At 42.5% G+C, this 27,328-nt stretch overlaps 1 protein-coding gene across 3 annotated transcripts in view; it reads right to left on the bottom strand.

Annotated features, from left to right (window-relative positions):
• ZNF609 (zinc finger protein 609) overlaps window positions 1-27,328 on the bottom strand; it is a 102,899-nt gene that overhangs the window by 60,641 nt on the left and 14,930 nt on the right. For all 3 annotated transcript variants that reach the window (XM_081838704.1, XM_081838706.1, XM_081838705.1), the window contains exon 2: window positions 18,731-19,630. In XM_081838704.1, the coding sequence (XP_081694830.1) occupies window positions 18,731-19,498 (768 nt within the window). In that variant the 5' untranslated portion in view covers window positions 19,499-19,630. The remainder of the gene's footprint in view (window positions 1-18,730; window positions 19,631-27,328) is intronic.

Genomic DNA, 27,328 nt, shown 5'->3' with positions numbered 1-27,328 from the left:
ATGGCCCCCTGGATTCTTGGCCCAATCAAATCCAGCTCTTCCTCTTCTCCTCCTTTCCCTTTTTCTTCCATTCTTCCTCTCTTTGCCAGGAGGGAGCAGGCCAGTGCCCAAATCTGAGGGAGGACATCGTCGTGTGGGTGGGAGTGATGTTTGGCCATTTTGCCAACATCAGCAAAACATCCTGGGCCTGCCTTGGAGCTTTTAGAACTCTGAAAACCGAATGGGGCTGTTAGGAGATGTGGCTTTTTAGAACCTTGCTACCGGAGGAGGGAGATTCCATCCCCAATGCTGAGATGTCAGGTTACACTTGCTCAAGTCTCAATAAACATGCAATTTTTCTTTTTAAAAACCTTATTTTAAAAGCTCTAAAGCTTTGTTATTTTAGAAATCAGGTTCTACAGATTCACCTTGAAGAAAATTAGTTCTAGTTCTTGGCAGCAAGTAAGTGGAGTGCACCAGAAGGACCAACATTTTTGGGGGATTGGATAAATTCATCTCCATGGAAAACAGAAACACGTACAGCAGGGGTGGCCAGCTCCCAAGAGACTGCGATCTGCTCACAGAGTTAAAAACTGGCTTTTTGGGGGTTCAGGTCAAAGTTGTTGACCTTTTTTTAAGGGAGGTGTGCGGGGCAAAAATGTTGAGATGCTGAGCCTTTTTTAAGCGAGCCAAAGTTGTTGAGTTTCTCTGGGGGGAGCCAGTGATCTACCATGGTTGTCCAGTGATCTGCCTGTTGGACATGCAGAATAGGACTGACCATTCATATTAATTTTGCCAACTATTACCAGTATCAACTCCCCACTGCTGCACAAGAAAACATGCACCGAACTGAGATGGTAGCCAGTGGAAACAAATCACCTATTCTTAAAGCCACATCTCCATGTTTTGCTTGCCGCAATGGTTCCTGACAAGACAAAATTATCTCCCTGTGCTTACAAATCCTTAATGCATTCTGCTCCAAGTGCTTAGCTCTAATTCCTGACTAGTAGAAAAGACCAGAAGCAGAGCCCTTCTGAGAAGACAATAATCAGGCATTACTTAACAGTTCTGCAGGCTGGTTTGGACACAATGCTAATTTAGCATTGGGTTCAGGTGTCTTCTCCCCACCTCCTCCTCAACCATGAAGAAATAGAAGTAGTTGCCTCCATTATCCACTGGCCACAGTTTTAACTACAGTGGTGCCTGGCAAGACGAAAATAATCTGTTCCGCGATTCTCTTCGTCTAGCGGTTTCTTCGTCTTGCGAAGCAAGCCCATTGACGGATTAGCGGATTAGCGCTATTAGCGGCTTAGCGGCTTTTAGCGGCTTAGCGGATCAGCTGATAAGCGGCTTAGCGGCTTAGAAAAAGGGGGGGAAGGGGAAAAAACCCCGCAGGAACTCGCAAGACATTTTCGTCTTGCGAAGCAAGCCCATAGGGAAATTCGTTTTGCGAAGCGCCTCCAAAACGGAAAACCCTTTCGTCTAGCGAGTTTTCCGTCTTGCGAGGCGTTCATCTTGCGGGGCACTACTGTAAGGTGTATACAAGTAAGTCAGGGATCACAAAGCATGGGTTGGAGTTGGCTTGTTCAGGCAAGACACTGTTTAAACCAGGGGTAGCCAAATACAGTTCATCATTGTCATCTGGTGGGCATAATTTCCTTAAGCCCCAAGACAACATGGACTCTGGGAATTGTAGTCCAGCAAGATCTGGAGGGTACCACACTATTTGTGGCTTAAACTTACCAGTTTGGTATGCTTTCGAACTGCTAGGTTGGCAGTAGATAAATAGGTACAACTGTGACAGGAAGGTAAACGGCATTTCCGTGCACCAGAAGTGGTTTAGTCATGCTGGCCACATGACTCAGAAAAGCTGTCTGCGGACAAATGCCAGCTCCCTCAGCCTGAAAGCAGAGATGAGCACCGCACCCCATAGTCAAATTCGATTGGACTTAACCATCCAGGGATCCTTTATCTTTATCTACCAGTTTGGACAGAAAGGCAAACTGAGATTAGTTGAAAAGAGAAGTAAATTCTTACAGCTTCGTCCTTGTGGTCACATCAGAGGAAGTGGGAGGTGGGAGTACATTAAGTCCTTCCTTGACAGTTATTAGAGTCACTCAGAAAGTAAGCAGCCTCATTTTGAGCACACCAAGTCTAATTCATAAGAAAAAATGTTGGAAATACACAAACAACATGTGTACTGCATCCAGTCCAAACGTCTGCACCACATTTGCTTTTTGGCCTAAGGGACATGGAAATGTAAAACAGCAAGTCACAAAACAAGATGGAAAATAAAGGAGTGCTGTGCTTGGCTGTTCTAATGACAGCCAAATGTCTACCATCAATTCCTCCAAACCATGCTGAAGTATTAAAATGCAGGAAAAGGAACTTCTAAATTCTTAATCCTAGAATTTTGCACTTTTGAGTTAACTTGCTGCCCCCCTGTAGTGAAGTCAGGCCTACACACATTAATTCCCAGCAGCTTGAGATCAGCGTCACACCATAGGAAAATAGCTTCCCTGCTGCTGGGGATGCAAACATGAAGGAGTTCAATGACTGTTTAGAATAGAACTCTGTATCACCAGACCCAGAAATACCTTTGACCTCTCAGCAGAATTTGCATCATTAAGTAAAATAAAGGAACGAGGCTGACTGTGGAAAAAGAATATGAAGAGAATTAGAACTTTTACTGCTTATGCAAATGAACAAGTTTGGTTGAAGGCGGGGTAGGCAGAAAGATTACATGATCTTCAAGGAAACTAGAAACAAAGCAAAAGTCATTATAAAAACGGTATAACATTGGTTTTTTTTGGGGGGGGGGGACTTGACTGCTGTAACAGGTGAAAGGACAAGTCAGTAAACTGTTGGATAGTATGTGCCTAATTCCTTGTGGATGCTTCTACACCTCTGTAGATCCAGGAAATCAGAAAAGCATCCATATTCTTGGGGATTTACACACATTAGGGCTGGGTGATATCTGGTTTTCAACATTGTGATATATACCGATAAATCATGATGCCCAAAATAAGGATGGAGCTATGTAAAGTTATTGTCTGGCTTCACATTTTTTTCCATAACATGATTTTTGCATAGAACACACAAACACATCATGATTTACAATATACTGCCAGATTAAATATTATGAAACAGATACTAAGATATGGAGTTCAAACTGGTTTGGGACGATATATCCCCCAGCCCTGACACAAATCATAAAAAAATGGATTTTCTGTGTACAGTCTGAGTCTATCATTATTAAGATGGTTACTCTTCCCCCCCCCCCATTATGTGCCTCTTTCGAATGCAGGGGTGGGCAATGTGATGCCTTCCATATGTTGTTAGACCCCCATCAGCCCCAGGAAGCTCCCAGGGAAAGGAGAAGGGGGGTGTTTATAGGCACATGTGATTCCACTTGCCCAGTCCTGGAGGGCACCATGTTGGCTACCATTGTTTTAATATATTGATGAGCACACACAAATCTGCTAGTGTGAAGACTGGGATACCAGCTCCAAAAACAGAACTATCTGGAAGAGAGAGGAGCTGGCAGTAGATGCATTGGATAAAAAACCCCCCCAAAATACGTTAAACTGGTTGCCCTTCATTGATCAATACTGCCAGCACCTTCTACTCACAGAACAGGCACATCAGAAGAAGGCAGCTATTTGCCTCAGCTCATTTAGCAATCAAAGTCACATGTGCTAACATACAAAATGTTGAAATCTAATAGTACTGGTTTAAGCAAGGAAGTCCAATTTCCTCCTTTGTAACTCTTGACATCTTGGCCATATGCCATGTTCTTGCCTGGTTTCTGCAACAGAAGGCTTTGTACTGTAGGTCAGTGGATGATAAGGAAATGAACATTCTACTTTGCAAGTCCTCCAAAGGCAGCTGTGTCATGAGCTTATTCATGCATATCTCAGGAGTGGAAAACCACAGGGGGGAAAAGACACAAATGAATGGCAGCAGCTGGAAAGCTCTAATACCAAAAAACACTTTCCAGTGCCTGACAGAAACCCTTAGTCTCGGCTGCTTAGACTGGATTGACCAAGCAGGTACCATAACCTAAAATAAACAATATAGCACTGCAACATAGCACTTCCTCTTTGGGGATGAAGGCCAGGATAGAAATTTAATAAATACATAAAACATACGAAAGCGTCTAATAGCCATGAATAAAATTCACTTCAGCAGGGCTGGAGAACCTGCAGCCTGCCAGATCCTATTGGACTACAAGTCCCATCACCCCTGAACACTGACCATGCTGGCTGGGGCTGAGGGAAACAGAGTCCAACAACATCTCGAGGTCTACAAATTACTCACCCCTGACCTAAAAAGATCTCATTGGGCATTGCTTTGTTTTATACACACGTAGCTGGCTCTTACAAAAAACATCATAAAAACAAGTGTAAGTAATTTTTCTTTGGAAGTTTTTTGTACATGCTCATGCATTATATAAGGGCACAATTAGTCTTCAATCCAAGCCCCCTTCTTACCACTTTGCAAATGCCAAGCACTCTAGAAACGAGGAGTTGTCCTAAGGTTTGAATACTGAGAGGCAATAACACATGCAAACTTGCTTGTATAGAGTAGATAGGAATCTGAGGATTTCATGCCATAACCCTGTGTGTGGAAACACTCTGCTGACCTGACAAACAACTTTCTTTGCAACTTTGGCCACTCCTACAGATGCCATTCATTAGTTACTACATGCAATTTAAAAAAATTCCTTCCAGTAGCACCTTAAAGACCAACTAAGTTAGTTCTAGGTATGAGCTTTCGTGTGCATGCACACTTCTTCAGATACCTTAGTTGGTCTTTAAGGTGCTACTGGAAGGAATTTTTTTATTTTGTCTTGACTATGGCAGACCAACACGGCTACCTATCTGTACATGCAATTTGTCACCACCTTACCTCAGATGAGTAGTAATTGCTCTCCAATCATCACCTAACCAACAAAATGCACTGCCAAAATGTGATGCCACTCCTCTGGGACAGGGACTAGACAACACCACTGCAACTGCACTTATGGCTCTCCATTTTCTGGGTCTTAGCCCTTCAATGTAGATGATAAACAACCACAAGTGCGTGCTGTATTCGCTCAATCAATCAATAATAATACCTTTATTATCAATGTACAACCTGTGTACAATGAAATTAAGGGCAATCAAGGGCAATGTTATGGTGGTTAGGAATGTCCACATGTCCTCACCATTAAGGCTAGGATGAAAAGGAAGCATGAAGAATATGTCCTTAATATCAGCTGCTCTCAATATCTGACTTTATTATTTACTGGCTACCAACACAGCAGCCAGTAGGAGTTGGCACATTTGCTCCTGATGATACCTTTACAATCATGTAAACTGCCTGGCATTGCTTGACGGAAGGAAGCAGGAAGACAAGCATGTACCATGGGCTGTTGACAATGCTTCTGCTCTAGCTGCCTGGTCCTCAGTCCCTAAAAGTGAATGACTTGCTAGCAGAGAGGGGATGACAGCTGAGGAAAATGACTTTGACATATATATCATATCTGCTGACCCATCTAAAGGTGAAAATAAGATAGAAGGCTCATGGTGTTCTCTCACCTCGGCTTTCTCTCATTCAGAGTTGCTGCTGCCAAGATGTCTCATCTTTTACGTTTTCATAAATACCATCTATTCCATGCCATAGAATATGAAGTGGAGCTAGCAGTTAGTTAAAGGGTAGAGGGACCCCTGATCATTAGGTCCAGTTGTGGCCAACTCTGGGGTTGCGGCGCTCATCTCGCTTTATTGGCCGAGGGAGCCGGCGTGCAGCTTCCGGGTCATGTGGCCAGCATGACTAAGCCGCTTCTGGCAAACCAGAGCAGAGCATGGAAACACCCTTTACCTTCCCGCCGGAGCAATACCTATTTATCTATTTGCACTTTGACGTGCTTTCGAACTGCTAGGTTGGCAGGAGCAGGGACTGAGCAATGGGAGCTCACCCCGTCGCAGGGATTCGAACCGCCAACCTTCTGAACAGCAAGTCCTAGGCTCTGTGGTTTAACCCACAGCGCCACCTGTGTACCTCCTCATAAATTGCCTGCAATGCTGAACTGCTATTTCCTTACAACTATTTGATATTTCCCAATAGCTTTCAATATCCAAACTTTCTGCAAACCTAGCAGTTTTTAGATCAGCACAAGCAGATAAATCGATACCGCTGTGAACGGCGTTTCTGTGCACTCTGGCTTCCATCACAGTGTTCTGTTGTGCCAGAAGCGGTTTAGTCATGCTGGACACATGACCCAGAAAGCTGTCTGTGGACAAACGCCAGCTCCCTCAGCCTGAAGCAAGATGAGAGCCACACCCCATCTTCACCTTTGACTGGACTTAACCATCCAGTGGTCCTCTACCTTTACCTTTTTATACCCAATTTGTTCTATAAAGAGACTCAGAAGCAGTTGAGTGAATAATGCAAAGGCAGTCAGGAAGTTTGAAAGTTTTTTTCTTATTGTGTTTTGTAAAGGACATTTTTAAAAATGTAGGAGGAGGAGAGTCTAGAGAGGACACACATGCTTTCTATTTCCACCACCCCTTTCAAGGCCTCAGTAGTGGACAGCCTCCTAACCCAGGGGGCCAGCATTAAGGTCTCTGCAACATGGATACCTTTCTTTGTAATACAGTGGTACCTCGGGTTAAGTACTTAATTTGTTCCGGAGATCCGTTCTTAACCTGAAACTGTTCTTAACCTCAAGCACCACTTTAGCTAATGGGGCCTCCTGCTGCTGCCACGCCACAGGAGCACAATTTCTGTTCTCAGCAACGTTCTTAACCTGGGGTACTATTTCTGGGTTAGCAGAGTCTGTAACCTGAAGCGTATGTAACCTGAAGCATATGTAACCAGAGGTACTACTGTATGTTTAACTAGTTCTTTCATCTGACCAGGACCTCGGATGGGACAGCCGCATTGATACCAGGAGAACAAATCTATGAAGTTTGCATGTTGTGATTCCCAACCGTAATGATACAACTCCATTCAGGATTTGGAGGCTACACTAAGTCATCAGCTTAAGCAATTCCAGCTATTCTGCAAGCTGACACATACCTAACTTGTTCACAGAAATAACCACAGACATACATTAATGCAGTGAAGCTGCGGGAATTGAGAATAGTTTGGGCTTAGGTTGGTAGAATATCAAAATCTGATTTATAATATTTAGGCTCTCTAACGACCTATACAAGGTTGGGGCATAATGAGAGGATTTATGTTGAACTTAAGGTCCCAACATCACACAGATCTTTGGCAAAGACACCATCTATTAGGAATATTAGTTTGATGGTTTTAAATATTTATCCAACACCCCTTAATCACAGGGATTCTTCAGCTGGATAAAGCCATCAGGATATAATGAACAAATAAAAGCAGTGAACAATTCCATTTCAGTACCACAAATAAAACTCCATTAAAAGCTAAATAGAAAAGTAAAATTTCCTACAAATAATCTGAGTGGGAGCTTGAAGACAAAGCACCACAAATTTCAGGGCTGATCTCTAGTTGTCAACCACCTCACCTCAGAAGGGAGGTAGACCCTCAGAAGATTATTAATGGTCAGGAGTGTTCATTTTAGGAATGAGTAGTCAGTAGAGCATGAGACTCTTAATCTCAGGGTCATGGGTTCAAGCCCCATGTTAAGCAAAAAGATTCCTGCACTGCAGAGGGCAGGACTAGAAGACCCTCGTGGTCTCTTTCAACTCTACAATTCTATGATTCTATTATTTATTTCCAGTTCATGTCACTTTCAGTGCCTCAACCTGGTGGGATAATGAAAGTTCTGCAACGTAATTTAGTCCAGGAGGAGCTGTTCAGATCAGGTCAATAAGCATCAGAACTGACTGACTGAGTTCCTCAAGAATCCCTATTTCATATGTGCATAAGCAGTCTTTGGCTATGAGTAATATTTTAAATACAAATAAATAAATAAATAAATAAATAAATAAATAAGCAGGCCACCCTTGAACTCTCTGCACTAGTGGGCTGGAGAGAACTATATTTCAAATGCATATTGCACCCAGAACCACCATTATTTTGCATCTGCTTTTACCAGATCTCTGAAGCCTCCTATCTTTACCAACCAACAGCTGAAGAGATGGAACTGTGATTCTCTCTGCAATGTAAAGGTTAAACTTGTATAGTATTTTACTTTTTTATCCATTTTCCAAAAAGGTCTCCATGTTTTGTTGTTTTAAAAACCCAACCCTGCTCCCAGCAGACTGTGTGTCAGCTGAAATGTAAATGAAGCTACAATTAATATTCAATGGCAAAACCTATTCCTTTTGATCAGGCCCTCTATCAACTAATTAATGTTTTTGCTCTGCATCCAAGTCTTTCCTTCCAGGCCAGATAACTCTCACACCCAGCCTAATTAAGAACACCTATGGGATTTACAGTACCTCCAAGATTGTCAGAAGAAGAAAAATCATAGTGTTCACTGTTAACTTACCTGCATATTTGACTATTTGATCCAGTTAGAAACTAGCTTGGTTCTCATGTGAACCATGAAAAAGATGTTCTAAAAGTGATGAATCACACTGTTTCATATCATATAGGGTCCTGCTTTTTTATTTGTATGAAACACCATCTCAGCACGATCCAAATACATTTGGGTTGATGACACAATATGGGAAAGTTACAATTCATGGATACCAAAGGTTGTCTTGATCACCAACCTGAAATACAAGCTGATGGACTCACAGCCTACAAATACATTTTATGTTTACACTATTTTTACCTTCAGAAGTTAGCACTTTTTAAAAAATGCATCTGCTTTAAAAAAACCTAAATATTTTGGTTAAGTAATCCTTTGTTCAACCTGACCATTCAGAATGAACAAGGCATGATATCAATATAGTGGCCAAACTGGGCATCACACTAAATCATCAGGAGAAGAGTGAAGTAGCACCATCTGACTAATAGCTTAATTTTTATTTTTTCAAGAGTTTTTATAGATGAAACATATTTGATCAAATGTAGTAATGGACAGAAGCAGATTGGATAGTCAGTTATAAGCAAGTAGAGGACATGAACATTCAAATTTCATTTAAAGAAATATCTACAGTATACGAGTCCCATTGTGCACAGCATTCAAAAATGGAGAAGTAACAGCTACATATCTCTGTAACAGCCATAAAACATGTAGTCTCTGTTCAAAATTGAATTGACACAATCAAAATTTTAGTACAAGTTCCTGTTCAAATATCTCACATTCCATTGTCTCCCTAAATTTACATTTGACTCTGCTGCAAGGTTTCTTTCAAACTGTCAGAAATATAATTGGAGGAAAATCTATGCTTATACAGTGGTACCTTGGGTTATGAACTTAATTCATTCCGAAGGTCTGTTCTTAACGTGAAACCCTAATTAACATGAGGCGGGCTTTCGCTAATGGGGCCTCCGACTGCCACGCGATTTCTGTTCTCATCCCGTGGCAAAGTTTGCAACCCGGAGCAACTACTTCTGGGTTAGCGGAGTTTGTAACCCGAAGCATTTGTAACCCAAGACACCACTGTATATAGAAAATACCCTAACTTTAATGAAATACAGAAGACCTTAACTTTATCTGGAGCTAGGAATCAGGTCTAAATGCCACTGTGCCCCTTCATCAACAGCAGCAATCCAATTAGTGTTTCCTTCCAGGGTACATATACCTGTATAATATCAACTAATATACAGTGGTGCCCCGCAAGACGAATGCCTCGCAAGACAAAAAACCCGCTAGACGAAAGGGTTTTCCGCTTTTCGAGGCGCTTCGCAAGACAAATTTCCCTATGGGCTTGCTTCGCAAGACAAAAACGTCTTGCGAGTCTTGTGAGTTTTTCCCCTTTTTTTCCCTTTTTCTAAGCCGCTAAGCCGCTAATAGCTGCTTAGCCGCTAATAGCCGCTAAGCCGCTAATAGCACTAATCCGCTAATCCGCTAATAGGGATGCTTCGCAAGACGAAAAAACCGCTAGATGAAGAGACTCGCGGAACGGATTATTTTTGTCTTGTGAGGCACCACTGTAAATTAGTATGTGTCCTTTGGCAGTATGCATCAGACAAAGAAGCCTAACTTTAAAGCAAACATCAAATGGACATATCAACAATTTTATTTTTGTTTATTTTAAACTACTGCTGGTTAAAACAAGCCACCAGTCCCAGTTCCTATGTAATGGGAACTATACTTCATTGTAAATGTTTCTTCCTCTCACATGCATAGAAGGCGGAGAATATGCAAACTTGAGGCTTGCTGCAATTGTCTGACCAAGGCTATAAATAACAACTTACAGATGGTTAAAGTGAAAACCCTGGTTGAAAACCAGTCAAGATCAAGCTTTTTGGTGTGTCTTCCTGGATATGAATCTAAGTAGGAGTATAATTACTCCACTTGGAAGAATTCCTCCAGTCTATGACAGTGAAAAGGAATGCATTCAGAACACTGTGTGTCTGGAACTCTTAACAAGCGGGGCTTCCTAAAGTCCCCTTTCCTGCCAAGTAGCATCACATTAGTATCCCACATGTTAGAGATGCATGTTCCCATTCTTAATAAAGCTAGAGGAGTGAAACAGAGGGAAGCCATTTAGTCCACTGCTCAATTCTCTGCCTTCACTTATCAAGCATCACACCAAGCAGGAAGAGCAGAGAGTGCTGACAATAGATGGAATTGCCGGTCTGCTAGACTGCACCTCCCATTCCTGAAGGTGCAACAGGAGCTGCTGCAATACAGCGAGAACCTGTCATTTATAGTGTTATTATCTGAGAAAGCTGCACCACAACCAGAGCATCAGAAGCTGCCAACCACACAGACTCAAAGCTGACAGAAGGAAAAACCTGAAGCACTTAAGTAGCATTATGTTCAGAAGTGAGGCACCTTCCTTCCAAGATACAGGTGATCATCCCCATATTTATTATTCAATTTATTACCCATCTCCTTCAGCAGCAGATTCCAGAGCAAGTTATGACAATTTAAAATTCAATATTAAAAACAATTCAGACACAAGAGGGGGGGCTGGAACACCTACCTCAGATGTCCAAGAGATGTGTCTTCAGCATATGTTGTCAACCCTATAATGACGTTGCCAGATGTACCTGAGTGGGTCAGGCTTTAGCAGAGGTGAAAAACACTGGTCTCTGAGCAGAACTGACTAGTGAACATTTACTTTCTAAAAGGTGTCTACCAATTAATGTAAATGTGAAGTGCAGGTTTTCAGGGTTGAACTAGATTAGCTCTTCCCACACCTGCAAAGTCTTCCCTACAAATGCCATATCAGCCATTTTCTTCACCCTTACAGATAGACTTCCTCCTCTGTAAAAGAGTTTAGCTGGAGGGGAAAACAGAATGATACCAAATAAGCTCTGGTTTATGTATGAATAGGTAAAGGGGGAGTGGATGGCACTGTGGTCTAAACCACTGAGCCTCTTGTGCTTGCTGATCAGAAGGTTAGCGGTTTCAATCTGCATGACAGGGTGAGCTCATGTTGCTTTGTCCCAACTTCTGCCAACCTAGCAATTCGAAAGCATGCCCGTGCAAGTAGAAAAATAGGTACCACTACAGCGGGAAGGTACACGGCATTTCCATATGCTCTGGTTTCCATCACGGTGTTCTGTTGTACAAGAAGCAGTTTAGTCCTGCTGGCCACATGACCCAGAAAGCTGTCTGTGGACAAACGTCTGCTCCCTTGGCCTGAAGCAAGACGAGTGACACAACTTCATAGTCACCTTTAACTGGACTTAACTGTCCAGGGATCCTTTACCTTACCTTACCTTTTATGTATGAATGATACCTAGTCAATTGCATCCCTCAGACAACCAACTAATGTGTTACACTGTTTGCTAAATGTCTGCGATAAAGTTTTATACACATGGATTTTGAGAAGACAACTACTGCTAACTTCTGTTTGGGAGGAAGAAGAGATGGGTGTTGCTTTCTGCTCATCCATCTCCTACCACAAGCTCCACTGCAACCTTTATGGCTACAAACACTGTAGAAAGCAGTTTCCCAAGCTCTTCAATTTTTTTTAACAAATAATAATTATTATTGATAAATTAAAATAAAAATGTGCACCCCACTCCCAAGACCATTCCATTATAACTATCCAACCTCTCAAAATTTCAACATCTCTTGCAATGGTTTGGCCCCTTTCCATTTTAACAGTACAAATTCTATGAATACTTTCCATCTATCCTCAAAATCATTTCTCCTGCATACTCCCCATCTTACCTTAATAGAACATGTTAATTTATTATTAATAGCTATATCCCACACCTCTTTATACCATTCTTCCATTTTATATTCACCTTGCCCCTTCCACTTCCTAGCTATAATAATGCGTGCAGCTGTCAATAAATTTGTGAGCAAGTCATTCATAGTCTGTGAGCCTTCCACCTCATCGTAAATTGATAATAATGCTACTTTTGGTCAGCTTTAACCCAATGATTTCAGTTATCTCCTTAAACACCCTTTGCCAAAAAGCTCTTCAATTCTTATACTCTGCCACACACAAAAACAAGCTGCTAGTACTAGGTCTTCTTATCCCAATTCTTGCCATGAATAGTTTATAGCAACAGCAGGGAAGAAAGCTATCTGCCCATACACTCCCAAGCTCAGGCACCTGGTTTCATTTGTCTTTTGCATGGTGAGGCTGCACCACTGTGCCTACCACGTGGCAGTGGTTGCAGTGAAGAAAGCCTACTCTGCTCTGACACTATTACGTCTGCAAGCAGCTATCCAGCAGAGCTTTTTCAAATAGTGCATGGGCTTGTAGAAACAGAATAAAAGACAGTTGCTCTGACATCCATTGAGGCCTGCTGAAACAAATTTGCAGGGCACGTTAGGAATAAGATTGCTCAGATTCAGATATACTTGGATGCCACAGTTAAAGCAAGTCCAATGGCAGTGTCTAGAACACTCTGTTCCATCTACAAAGGATCAGTTTGGATTACTGCAGCTTGAAGATATGGAAAAGCTTGAAGAAGTGCAGCCAGCCACCTGCCTCCTTGACCTTTGCCCATCTTATCTTCTTAAAACTAGCTGTAGGGGTTTGTCTGGGTGGGTTCTGGGAGTGATTAATGCTTCAATTGGAGCAGGAACCGGCAAGCCACTCCAGTATCCCTGCCAAGAAAACTCCATGGACAAAGACAACAGGCATATAGAGTGCCTGGCGTGCTCTGGCACATGGGGTCACGAAGAGTCAGACACGACTAAACGACTAAACAACAACAAAATGCTTCAATGGAGAAGGGAAACTATCATCTACCTTGAAGGAGGCAATGGTATTCCCCTCCTTAAAAATACCTCTGCATACCTAGAAATGTTTTCGCCCCATGGAAAACAGCCCTTTTCTGGGCAAGGTACTTGAGAAGGTGGCAGCAGTCCAGCTTCATGCATGGTTGGAGGAAGCTGATTACATAGATCCACTCCAGACACGATTCAGGTCTGTTAATGGTACTGAAACTGCATTGGTCATTCTTGTTGATGACATTTATCAAGAGATAAATTGAGGGAGTGCAATCATGACCCTCTCCTTGCTCTGTTGGATGCTTTTGATACTCTTGACCACAGTATATTTCATCATAAGCTAGTATGGTATCTGCTGGTGCTCCCTTACTTCAGTGGTTCCACTCCTACATCCAGGGCCATTTCCAGACTACTGTTCAGCACCATGGGGGTTGCCCTGTGGTGTCCCACGGGGTTCCATCTTGTTCGCCGTGTTATTTAACATCTTTATGAAGCCTCTGGGAGCTGTCATCAAGAGATAGCTCAGTTGGTTAGAGCATAGCGCTGATAATGCCAAGGTTGCAGGCTCAATCCCCATATGGGACAGCTGCATATTCCTGCATTACAGGGGGTTGGACTAGATCAGGTGTCAGCAAACTTCTTCAGCAGGGGGCCAGTCTACTGTCCCTCAGACCTTGTGGGGGGCTGGACTATATTGGGGGGGGTGAATGAATTCCTATGCCCCACAAATAACCCAGAGAAGCATTTTTAATAAAAGGACACATTCTACTCATGTAAAAACATGCTGATTCCCGGCCTGTCTGCGGGCCGGATTTAGAAGGCGACTGGGCCAGGTCCGGCCCCTGGGCCTTGGTCTGCTTACTCATGGATTAGATGATGATCCTCAAGGTCCCTTCCAATTCTATGATTCTATTTGAAGTGTCATCAATACACATATGACATCCAGCTCTATCTCTCTTTTCCATCTGAATTAGGGGAGGCGGTTGAGATGTTAGACCAGTGTTTGAAGGCAGTGACTGGCTGGATGTGAGCCAATAAACTGAAGCTGAAACCTGGATTCCCATGTCCAGAAAAGGGGGGGGGCTCACTGGCCAGGGCTGAACTTGCACTACTCTGGAAGGAGCAGTTTCATAGTTTGGGGGTGCTCCTGGATTCAGCACCATCACTGGAGGCTCAGGTGGCCTCAGTGGCTGCTATACCTTATGCTCTGAAAACTTCCAGATTGGATGCAAATGCGTTCTACTTGTGGTTTCCCTTGGAAACTTCAGTTGGTTCAAAATGTAGCAGCCAGATTAGTGACCCGGGTTTCATTTAGATCTCATATAACCCCAGTTTTAAAACAGCTGCTGCACTGATTGCCACTTCATTTCTGGACCCAATTCAAGGTACTCATGTTGATGTTTACTGCCTTAAATGACTCAAGACTCCAAATATCTGACAGACCACCTCTTTCCCTGCACATCCTAGGAGTGCTGGGGTTGGCAGCCCTCTTGTCAGCTACTCCGCCCTCAGAGAGGGCATTCTCTGTGGCACTCTGTCCCCACAGAGGTGTGACTGGCACCCTCATTATATAGTTTCTGTAGAATGCTGAAGATGCACCTTTTTACCCTGGTTTTTTTTTGACACCTGAGGTATATGTTTTTAGGACCCACCTTATTTTTATGATGATAGGATGTTTTCTATTGCTTTTAATATTGTGTTTTAATGTTGTAACCTGTCCTGGGACCTTAGGGTGAAGAGCAGGAAATAAATCTATCAATAAATAATCCCATACTATTTTCTCATTCTAGTCTCAAACTTTGTCAGAGCTAAAGCAATCCTCCCTGATCACTGCAAGCTCAAAGTTTCCTAACAAAGGAAATGTAGGGCGAATCCAAGGCATCAAAAAATCAAATTGCTGAAGTCACAAACATCTACTGCCATTCCCTTCCCCCCCCCCCAAAAAAAACCCCAAATATACATAAGAAGCTAGCTGAGACTGCAAGAACACTTGAAAGACAGTTTTTGAAATACTGTTGCTCCCATTTTACAAAGATACAAGACTATATCATTTATTTAGCAGACAAAGCATATTTTTCAATTAGCATAAGTTTGCTATTGGCCATTTTTACAACTATAAAAAGGTGGACCAGGCAGTATGCTCAATTTGACAAGGACAGTCAATTTGAAGTTCCAGGATTTGTTTCAGAAGCTGGCTCAGACCTTGGACTCTAGATTTTACATATTATGTTGCTATTATTTTTCATTGTACAAGCGAGCTGGCTGGGGTTGGAGGAAGAGCAAAGCAGTCTCTCTGTGTATACAAATAAAGTATAATATATCTCAACGGAAATTCAATAAATCCCTAACCTACAATCAATAGGAAGGAAGGAATTTAAAGCTATTTCTGCAATATGACAATAAAACAGCCAAATGAAGGCACTCTTTCTTCCCTTATATTTAAAAACACACAAAGCAACCAACCCCCTTCATCACAGGCTATGTACTCCCACCCAAATGATTTCTGGCCCATGGAATCAACAGAAAAGGAAAGAGAATAACCTATTTATGCATTTTTCTGCTTTTCTTTCTGATTACACTAGTATCCTAGAATTGCAGAGATTTCAGTTAGTAGCTATGAATAGGTTTCCGTGGCACTTAAAACCAGAGCACATCTCTCTCCGCAAACAGCTCTTGCCATAAAATTCATGATATGAAGGTGATGAACCTTGACAGCTCTTCAGAGAAAATGAACACTGAGTCGTTTTTTAAAAGCATAAGCAAGGCCTCAATCCCCTACAGCTTGAAAGCATTATTTCCCTTTTGGTAAATCCTGTTAGATTCTGCTCCACTCACTGTAAATCCAAGTCCTAGGTTTTCATTCTTGTTGAAGTACGTAAACACTCTTATTTCCTTTTCCCCACATCAGTATCTTCATTTCAATTTATATCTCTAGCATACAAAATCATTGCCCACTATGATGCAATGAGCTGTCACACACCTAGAACTACTAGGCACAGGAGAGTCATACAAACACTTGCTACTTTCAGGAGCGAGTTAGAAACAATTGGCCAATTAGGCTAGTCGGCACGATCATCTTTACTAATATGACCCACAAAATCTTGAACATTTCCTAGAGGGGGCGGGGGGGAAGCCTTGGAAAGGCCAGGTGAATATTGCAGCATTATTCACAATCCATAACCCTGCTTCCTTCTCCGCAAAATCTGTGCTTACTGTTTTAAACATCTGACTAGAGAAGCAGCACATTGTAAGTTTGTTGGGTGGATACCGCAGCAGGAATTTATCAAATTATGCCCCAACACAAGTTTCTAGGCCAAAAGCCCACTCATGAAACCTTGTAATTCCCCAAGGAGCTTTATCTGTTTATTCCTTCTGTTCTTTCTAGCAGAGGTGACTCCATTCTCTTCATGCACCTGAACAGGATAATAAGCCACAGACACAGAGCAGAAAAGGTCCCTACAGTCCCACAAATAGAAACCATATAATAAACACAACAGAGAGTCGAGAAATTTATCTGTTTGGTAAGTGACTAGCAACAAATTGACTAGGGTGCAATGGGAGAAGCAAAATTTTATTCTCTAGAGCAAAACAAAGGTGGCAATGTGGCCACACCCATATCATCCTTAGCAGGTTACAGTGTTTCTGCCTAACTACCATACATGTAAAGAGATACAGGTTAGGAACTTGGTTGTCTAGCCCTTGCGAGCAAAGAAAGCAGCTCCATAACCACCAAAACACTGTGGTAAGTGGCACAATGCAGCACTAAAAAACCCAACCCAACCTAACCACCTACTTAGACAGGGCAGTCAGCCGAAACAAGGGAACATCCAATTTTCCTTTAAAAGCATTTGTCATAGAAGTTACAAGGATGAGCACAAGAGCATCCTACAACCTTAGCCCAATTGAACAACTTCAAAAAACCTTTCAGTCCAACTTGTTTCTAAGGAGTTGTAAACTGATTGAAATAGGACAGGATCTTGAATCTACATAATCCAAGTAAGTCAGGACTCCACTGGGAAAGCAGAAAATCCCCCTCTCAAAACTGATTGCAGGTCCAAACATACCAATTTAATTTCTAACCTCACAGTTTCTGAGATGGTATATCAGAGAACACAGTTTGTCATTTCTTTGCTACTAGTGTGTCAACACTAATTTTGACTATTCTATTCTAATATTCAATGTTTAATATTTTTTGCTTCAATTAGAATAACTGTGATTGATCCAATCTGTTTTAAAAAGAAAAAGGGCATACAACCTTTTTAAAAAAAGGGGGGGGGGAGAGAAGTACAGTTAATCTATGTCAGGGGATCCAGGTTCTGAATTCTTGCTTAAGAACTTAAACAAGTTAGTATCAGACTAATGTCTATACTAACCCAGCATTTTAAAAAATGCATTTATTTTGGCAAGAATCCAAGGAAACAGGTGTAACTGGGGTCACTGAAAATTAGCCATGGCCTACTTTCTGACTAGCTCCAATCCAACAGCAAAAAACAATGAGCACATAGTACAGAGATGATTCTGCAACTTTAAGCAACCAATCCTGAGAAAACCAGCTTTTTAAGAAGAGAGTATAATAAAGACAATGGAGGTGACCAACAAATGTTGAGGTTGTATTGTGACCCAACTGCCCATGCCCTTATAAAAGTCACCACTTTCATAAATAACCTTAAGCAAGAATAATCTGAGCAAGTCTCACAAGCCCTGAACCTGCTAGACAAGATCAGGATGAGAAATTGTGTCACACAATTACTGGAGAATATTCATTTCCATGTGGATTATTTCTAAGGACTACTTCACACATTCATTTTTATATGGACATAATTCTCATGTAGGAAACTGCACATATTCCACATATACACATTGTCACATGTGATAAACACATATTTTGTTGCATCTCCATATTGCAGAAACCCAGCCAACTGAAGTCACATACACATATCTATGGCAAAACATTAACCATATGCAGCCATCTTTATGTGGGCTATCATTCAATCTCTTAACAGAAGCAGTATCAATGTAGGACTTTTATCAAGCATGAAACAGTTACAATTTCAAGTCATTATACAACAATATGACCCTACCTTGAAAGAGTGCTTGTTAGGACAAAGATAGAATATTTGTTCCCTAAGAGATGATATACCCCAGCAAACATCTACATGTGGAGGTTCAACAGACACCTGATTAGTTACATCTCATACAGCCGACAAGGTCACAGCTGTTGTGTCCCCCACAGGAGTTTTGATAGTTTTTAAACAGCAAAATAATCATTTATTTCAAATGATCTTCCAGATTTAGAAGCAGATTTAGCCTTCCTTGGTACAAATATCAGCCTAGTCCCAGTAAAATGTAAGAATCTGCCTTCATTTCCAGCTCATGACCAACAACAAGCCCATCATACACTATGGGACAAAATATGCCCTTTACAGCAAAGAAGAACACTGTAGTGTTTGGCATTACTGTGGAGACCCTAATTTCCAGCAGCAGTACCCTACCAGGCCCAGCCCCCAGCCCACATCTTACCTTCTCTGCCTTGACCTTTTTGAGCTGTCGACACTCACTGTCACCATCTTCCAGCTCCGTCTTAATTCCCAAAGGATTGAGTGCAGATCCTGTGTCAATAGCTATACTTCCAAGCTGCTCAGCGGCGGCGGCGGCGGCAGCAGCAGCAGCAGGCTCTGATCCTTGGCCGCCATCATACTGCCCAACCCTAACAGCCAAGGCAAGAGGCTGGAGTACACTGGGCTCCTTTTCTGCTGGAGCACCCGCACCCTCACTCCTTTCCTTCTTGCTCTTGGACGAACCCCCCTCCTTCTCTTTCTTTGAGTTGGCCACATTTCGAGAAGCCTTGGCCGATTTCTCAGAGCCCTTTGGGGCAATGGCAGCCACCAAGCCACTAGAGTTCACGCCATCACCAGGTCGCCCCTGAACCTCCTTCTTGCCACTGGTCCCTTCACTTGGAGTGAACAGGGAGGATCCTGGGGCAGCCTTGCCACTGTCCTTGCTACTCTTACTCCGTTTGGATTTGGATTTGCTTTCCTTGCTCTGTGGACCTGGCACTGGGGTCACAAACTTGATGTTCTCCGGCAGTGTCGCCACAGCATTCGGTGCTGGTAGCCCCACCTCCTTGGAGCCTGACATTTCCAATTTTTGTTGGTCCTTTTCCAAATCCGCGTCCAGGTCAATGATGAGATTCCCTACTCCAATGTCCCATTCATCCCCACTGTCATACGTCTCAACTGGGTTTGCATCCACTCCTTTCCCTCCGGAAGCTCCACTGCTCAAGGACATCTTAGAGTTAACGACCCACCTCAAGGTTCAAGCCTCTTGTCTGCTCCCTCAGCCTTTGGGTATGAAGTAGCAGCTTCGGCTATGTTCTCAAGCCTCCAGTTATCAAGGTGCGCCCAGATGACAACATAATTGCTGAAAGGGAAAGCAAGAACAATGGATATTACATTGCAGTTACTCAGGAAATGGGTCTAAGAACCAGTACACAAGCATATATGGGAAAGTGTTCACATTCAGACAAATAAAGATATACATGCAGACCAGCTGAGCATATACCATACTTATCTGTTCCCCATACTTGTACTACCCAACTGGTGTTACACTAACATGAAAAGGCATACACCAATGCCACTGGTGGTAAATTACTACCATATAATTGCAATGTGTAGGTGGACTATAATACAGCTAAGTTCCCTTCCCCACACCAAAGTACTTTTATGATCAAATTAAGGCACCAAAGTTAAAATAGCATACCGGGCCTTGTTACGTTAGAACATCACAGAGAGAAGCACAAATCCCAAAGTTTTAAGGCAATATGCTGCTTGTCAATCTGTCCTACATTGTCATACCCATTGAAAATATTTTTTTTAAAGCACCATAACTGTAAAACTGCATACATGCATACAATTTTATTTGTATGCTGGAATTCCACAGTTCAAACCACACTCAATGCGACTTACAACACCGAAAAAATACACAATGGAATTCGTCGTTAAAATAATAATAAAACATTAAAAGTATCCATTTCGTGACAGGCAACCAGCCTTTTGTGAGGAAGTGGAGATGTCTGGCCGCCAGGTCTATTGCCTAATATCTTCAACTGGCTGGCTGGCTGTGGCTGCAATGCCACACCAGTCAGTTGGTATGGGGGGCAGCATGGAACCAAAATACATGCCTCTTTTGGTGCTGCACTGCCTTGGCTAGCCGGGCTCGGAAGCACTTGAACAGGGGCAACCCTTGCACCTGCTCAAAGGTGGCACCCGTCTCTCCAGCATGAGTCGCCACTTTGTTTCTTTCCCCGCTTCATGCGTTTAGGAGTTCATTTTTTTAGGGAAACCTCATTTTTTATGTCAGAATAAATGATAAGTTAGGGTTTGTGTAAACAACCAATGAGGATTTTCATGCTAAATTCTAATTATCAATATAGAAGGGTAGGGGTTTTTTTAAGTGCAAACATTTCCCACAGACTTCCTCTCCTCCATATTCATGGAGTTAACATACTACAACTGCAATGGTAACTTGGGGTGGAGGAAAAACCTTCAAAGAAACCAAAGATCTTAAAATGGTGGAGCATCACACTACTTTTATAAATATTTGCATCAGTGCTCCTGTACCAGGGAAGTGCTTTCCTTTATAGAAATAAAAACATTTGAACTTTGAAAATAATCATGTTATGTGAGCATAAGTGGACAGTAAGACAATGTCACTCACTGGCAACTCCACCTATCACAGAAGCTGTGACTGTTGCAAACTGAAAGAAAAAGGTTCTCACCAGTGTGGTTAGAGTATCTGTTATTAAAATGTGATATTAACAATGTGTCACTGATGCGAACTGTGTTCATGCGTTTTGAAAAAATAAATGGAAAGTCTTGCTGTATGGGGAATAGGCAGGTGACCAGCCATTCTGTTTTTGCACCCATAACCTAGGCTCCAGAAGCCATTGGTGAATAGCTTTTCTATCCCAGTTTCTAACACTGCTAGCAATAAAAAGGAAAACCCAAATTTACATGCACAGTTTGATGGCTGAAGAAGTAGATTATTGTTATTCTTAATTTGCTTGTCACTTCTCACAACCAAGGTATTCTTGAAGCAACTTAAAAGTAGAATACAGTACACATACTCATTGAAACAATACTATACAACCTTTGCTCTGGCATGAAAAAGATGACATGTGGGCACCTTGCAAGCTTTCCTTGGGAGTATTTCATGAGCTGCAACTGAGAAGGCCCATTCCCTCACTGACACCCTTCAAGCATCTATTAGTCGGGCATGCAGTGAAGGGCCTCAGATTATGGCTCTGGCAAATAGCTATGGGGAAAGGTTAGACAGAGCTGTGCAGATATGCAACATGTGAAGACCAAAAGTACGGTACACAAAATAGTAATGCATGAAATGCATAATGGTTGTCCCCATCATGCTATGCTACAATTACTAAGTGACCAAGTACACTATCTTCATGAAGACTATACAGTGGTACCTCGGGTTACAGACGCTTCAGGTTACAGACTCCGCTAACCCAGAAATAGTACCTTGGGTTAAGAACTTTGCTTCAGGATGAGAACAGAAATTGTGCTGCAGCAGCGCAGCAGCAGGCCCCATTAGCTAAAGTGGTGCTTCAGGTTAAGAACAATTTCAGGTTAAGAACGGACCTCCAGAATGAATTAAGTTCTTAACCCGAGGTACCACTGTACATCAAGTATTTCCCTGGAGGCTACAAACTAGCAAGCCAGTCACCCCACAAGATAAGTATATGGCAATTATATTTTCAAAAGATAATTAACACGTGAAATGGCATTCTTCCTAGCAGTGAGCCAAATTCCACCAAAGGGTAGTGTGGTGTTTGCCTCCTAGGATGGGTCATAAGGAAAGGGTTAAAATGGGTGTGATGTGATCGGCCAGTGAGAATGCAAGGCGGGGATAAAAGTTAGAGTGGGAGGTTTTGAAAGGCAGTTGAGGTTTGGGAGTTGAGTTGAGGTTTTGAAAGTTGAGGTGGAAGTTTGGGAGCTGAAGAAGGAAGAGGGAGGATTAGGTGTGGGTTGGTGGAGTTGTATTGTGAGAGAGTGAGAAGAATTGTTAGGTGAAGATAGATAGTTGGGAATAATCAGTTGTTAGGAACTAAGATTAAGAAACTGTCAAGAAAAATTAACTGAAACCATAAGCTTGTTCCTGCATTTAAAAATAAACTTGGTTATTTGTTTATGTTAACAACTGACTGGACTCCGTGTGTCCCCATGAGATACGGGGTGGTGGCAGCGGAAAAAGCAATTGCAGTGGCGGCACAGGGTCAATGGACCGTCAAACATCCGGGGGCCCTGTGTGTGATCGCCACAGGTAGTTTCAGGTACACCTTTGAAACCCATGGCTGCCCCACCAGCTTTGGCTCTCCTTTAAGTGTTTTGATTTTCTGCTCCTCCATCCTGCGCACAGGAGACTGATGATCTGCCATGTTTACAAATGGGAAACACTTAAAGCTGACATTATTTTTCAAAGGAGTCTAAAAGGGTTGCTTGGCAGTATATAGCCAGAAACAGGTACCCTGAGCCATGTCAAAGTCATCTGAGGGGCTGAGATAGCCAAGCTTTTTTCCAACCACTGTCTACAGAATCTCTGGTTCCTTCATTCTAATAATTTGCCCCCTGACAGGTCATTATAGATTTTTAACCCCATGAGCCAATGCTTGTTATCTGAGCAAGATATACAGACTTCTTATCTCTCTTTTTTTCAGTCCTCACAATAGTGGTTTTATTAAATTAATTGCTTTTATAAAACATTGCAGATGTCATAATTGTTAACATAGCAATGTGCCCAACTGTTATAACTGTTGAAGTTTGCTAATCAGGATTCCTGTAAATGGGGGGAAAAGAAGAAATGAAAAACATCAAAGTCTTGTGGGAGCTTAACTAAAGCCACCAAAAACTGGTGATAAAAGAATTCTCCCAAAGAGTCAGAAAAAAATGTGTATAAAGCCACAAGTTTTCCCCATCCAATGCAACAGAACCAGCCTCTGTTCTAACCCAAACATAGGGTTTATTATCTTAATGGTAAAGAAAGTGTAAACTCAGTGGAATGTTTCATGCAGCTGTGGAGTCAGAAGCAGCTTTCAAAATCTACAGTCTGTTGAGCCCTCCCCTTGCACTAAACCATAGTTTAGTGCTACCTGCCACCCTGGAATGCTTTGGCTGCCTGGCTTGTTAAGATACTATCACTGCGCCTTTATTTCCACAGCTGAGATCATAATCAACCTCCCTCCTGCATGGGCTAGTCTGAAGGAAGGTCAGAGGAAAATGATCAATCCGTTTCATCTCCCTTCGTCATTACAGAACAAGAGGATGGTCTCAGTCAAAAAAGCAGACAACCCCCAGCCTACACACACTAAGAGCTCCTTGAACACCAACCTTGTATGACTCACTTTTTTCATCTGAAGAAGTTGAAACACTAACTACAGTGGTGCCTCGCAAGACGAAAATAATTCGTTCCGCGAGTCTTTTCGTCTTGTGATGTTTTTCGTCTTGCGAAGCACGGTCCGTCGCAACTGTGCCTCTTCAAGCGGCTTTAGGGGAAAAGCGAACAAACTCACAAGACGTTTTCGTCTTGCGAAGCAAGCCCATAGGGAAATTCGTCTTGCGAAGCAACGCAAAAAACGAAAAACCCTTTCGTCTTGCGGGTTTTTCGTTTTGCGAGGCATTCGTCTTGTGGGGCACCACTGTATAGTGCTCATAGAACCATAGAGTTGCAAGGGGCTTGAGGGTCATCTAGTCCAACTCCCCGCAATGCAGGAATCTCAACTAAAGCATCCAAGAAAGATGGCCACCCAACCTTTGCTTAAAAACCTCCAAGGAAGGAGAATCCACCACCTCTTGAGGGAGCCAATTCCATAGTCAAACAGCTCTGTCAGAAAGTTCTTTCTGATGTTTAGTTGGAATCTCCTTTCTTGTAACTTGGAGCCATTGGTTCGAGTCCATTGACCATGGTATCCTTCTGGGCCGTTTAAGGGGATTGGGAGCTGAGGGCATTGTTATGCAATGGTTCCACTCCTTCCTTCTGGGTAGCGTCCAGTGTTCAGTGAGTGACACTGAGATCCAACACCAGTGGGCCTTCTGGTGGTTCCCTCAATGCAAGAAGTGAAGTTACATGGAACCAGGCAGAGGGCCTTCTCGGGACTGGCACCCAACCTGTGGAATGCTCTCCCACCAGATGTCAAATGGATAAGAAACTGTACAACCTTTAGAAGACATCTGAAGGCAGCACTGTATAGGCACTTTTTTATTATGTTTTTAGTGCAGGGTACGCTGTGGGTTAAACCACAGAGCCTAGGACTTGCTGATCAGAAGGTCAGTGGTTCGAATCCCAGAGACAGGGTGAACTCCCGTTGTTCAGTCCCAGCTCCTGCCAACCTAGCAGTTCGAAAGCACGTCAAAGTGCAAGTAGATAAATAGGTACTGCTCCGGCAGGAAGGTAAACGGCGTTTCCGTGCGCTGCTCTGGTTCACCAGAAGTGGCTTAGTCATGCTGGCCACATGACCCAGAAGCTGTACGCCGGCTCCCTCGGCCAGTAAAGCGAGATGAGCGCCGCAACCCCAGAGTCGGTCACGACGGGACCTAATGGTCAGGGGTCACTTTACCTTTTTACTAATAATAATAATAAAAAAATACTGAGCAAACAGTTTCTATAGTAAACACATACAGACTCACCACAGAAAAGTGACACACTGAAATCAAGGTGCAAAATGAGGTTAGTAAAACTCTTATTTTCAAAACTTTAACTTCTCAACTTTTAACTTTTCCTTGCAATTACAATCTACAATGGTACCTCTGGATACGAACGGGATCCCTTCCGGATCCCCGTTCGCATCTTGAAGCGAATGTAACCCGTGCTGCGCATCTGCGTGTGCACAGGTCACAAGTCGCTGCTTCCAAGCATGCACGTGACGTCATTTTGACCGTCTGCGCATGCGCAAGCGGCGAAACCCAGAAGTAACGCATTCCGTTACTTCCAAGTCGCCACAGAGTGCAACCTGAAAGTGCTCAACCTGAAACATATTTAAGCTGGTATGAATGTACACCAAGATACACTTGAATGTCTCCAGATTTCCAGAAGACTAAGTTCAGATAGTGAATCAGTGTAACAGAAACATGCATTTATACCATCTAATGTTTTTGATACTACATATTAGTGCATATATCCAAAGCTACTTGATTTTCTTCATACAGATTACAAAGGCAAAGTTAACTACACTTAAACAGCATCCTTGTGATCATCTCAAACTAGTGGTGACTCAACCCACGCAAACCTACAACTATTGCCCCAAAACAAAAAAAGACTGTTCCTACACATGTGGAAGAGTATGCAAAGCTGCCCTATAAAAGCTAGCATAGCTGTCATCTCCCACACCTGGCTGCCTCCATACCAAATTTTAAAACAAGAAATAAAAGAAATAAAAAGGAATAAAATGCAATTTAAAATAGTATGAACATTTTAATGCAATGGATATGCCCACTGTGTTATAGAGTAATATTTGTCAACTTTATACTATTTGTCAGCACTCCCTTCCAAGTGCCTTGTCAACCTCCTTCCCTCTTCTTGCTGCCAGCCTCAGCTTTATTCCTCTGAGGAAGGCAGTGTCTCCTCCTCCTGTGACTTCCACTTCATCCTGCTCACCTGCTGAGTGATGCACTTACAGTGCTACTCATTTTATAAACTTGATGGCTCTCAAATGGCAAATATTTCTCAACTCCACTTTCATCACTATTTAACCCCTTAATCCTCATTCCAACTGTAACCATGAAACTGCATTTGCTCACATTCATCCTACTCCAACTCCACCCCCAAATATAATTGTACAGTAATACCTTTTAGGCCAAAGTATCTTATGTTTTTGCCTGCAAAATTATATTAAGCAGTGTGAACACCCGATTAATATTTATAAAATTATACCCTGTCCTTCCTCAGATTCCTAGGTGGGATTTAAGCAATCCAGATTGCACATAAAAAAATGTATTTAAATCTAGCACGTCATCATCTCTTATATCAAAGAAAGTAACAGACAAGATGGACCTTTTACAATCAAGATAGAGATGCTTTGACTAAGTCAATCTTTATTCGACTTCTAACTAAAGACAGAGTAGGGAGAATGTGTGTGTTTGTGAGTGTTTCTATTTGCCTGCCTGCCTCCCTGTGTGTGATGGAGAGAAGAGTATAAATAAGAGAAAATATAGGACAGAAAGCCCTATAAACATTTTATATTATCTTGCTTTACAGAAAACACACTATGCCAGAGCCCAGCTGCATGAGTCAGTTGGAAGTGACAAAAAAACACAAGCCCTGCCTGCAAGGCATCTGGATGAAAGGAACAAATGAGCTGAGAGAAAGGCACGTTTGGCAAATCCTGACCGTGATCAACTCCACCTGGAAACCTGTGTCCCTACTGTGGAAGGATGTGCAGATCCAGAATTGGCCTCCACAGTCACTTATGGACACACTGTTATGACCATATTGATGGAAGACAATCTTACTTTGCTACGAGTGAACGCCAAAGAAAAAGAATACTACACGTCCCAACAAATATGTAGCTTCATTCAAAATTATAGCAGTATTATACAATAAACCCTAACTAAGCCCCCCACATAGAGGCCAGGTGCTGTTGACAGCTCCTCTAAGTCACAGTCAACATAGTCAATGGTCAGGGATTATGTTGTTAAGTCCAACAACCTCCAGAGGGCATCATATTGGCTACCACAGACTTGCTCCTGGCACCCTGCCTCACAGAGTGTTCAGTAGAGAGAAAAGATATAAAGGCATCTGAAAACCAGATGGAAAAAACCCCACCCGAGTGTACAAATCCCTCTCCACTTCCTCCCTGCCACACAGAACTCATCGATACACAGCTGAAAGTACATGTATTCACTTGTCCAGTTGGCAATCTTCCAATAGGCAATTCTAAGAGAAGCCCTGGAACAGGAATGCTGAGGGAAATGGCTTCTCACTTGGAAAACTGTACACATGCAGTGGCCCGACATAAATAATTCAGCTCCATTAAGGGCTGCAACCTCTATAAACCACATCTACATTCCTAGAAGCAGCCATGTCATTAGAGTTCACTTTGAACTCGCAGCC

The sequence above is a fragment of the Podarcis erhardii genome (assembly GCF_964252035.2).
Source record: "Podarcis erhardii genome assembly, chromosome: 14".
NCBI lineage: Eukaryota > Metazoa > Chordata > Lepidosauria > Squamata > Lacertidae > Podarcis > Podarcis erhardii.
The sequence above is the reverse complement of the archived record's forward strand: the minus strand, read 5'-3'. Positions and strand labels throughout refer to the sequence as shown.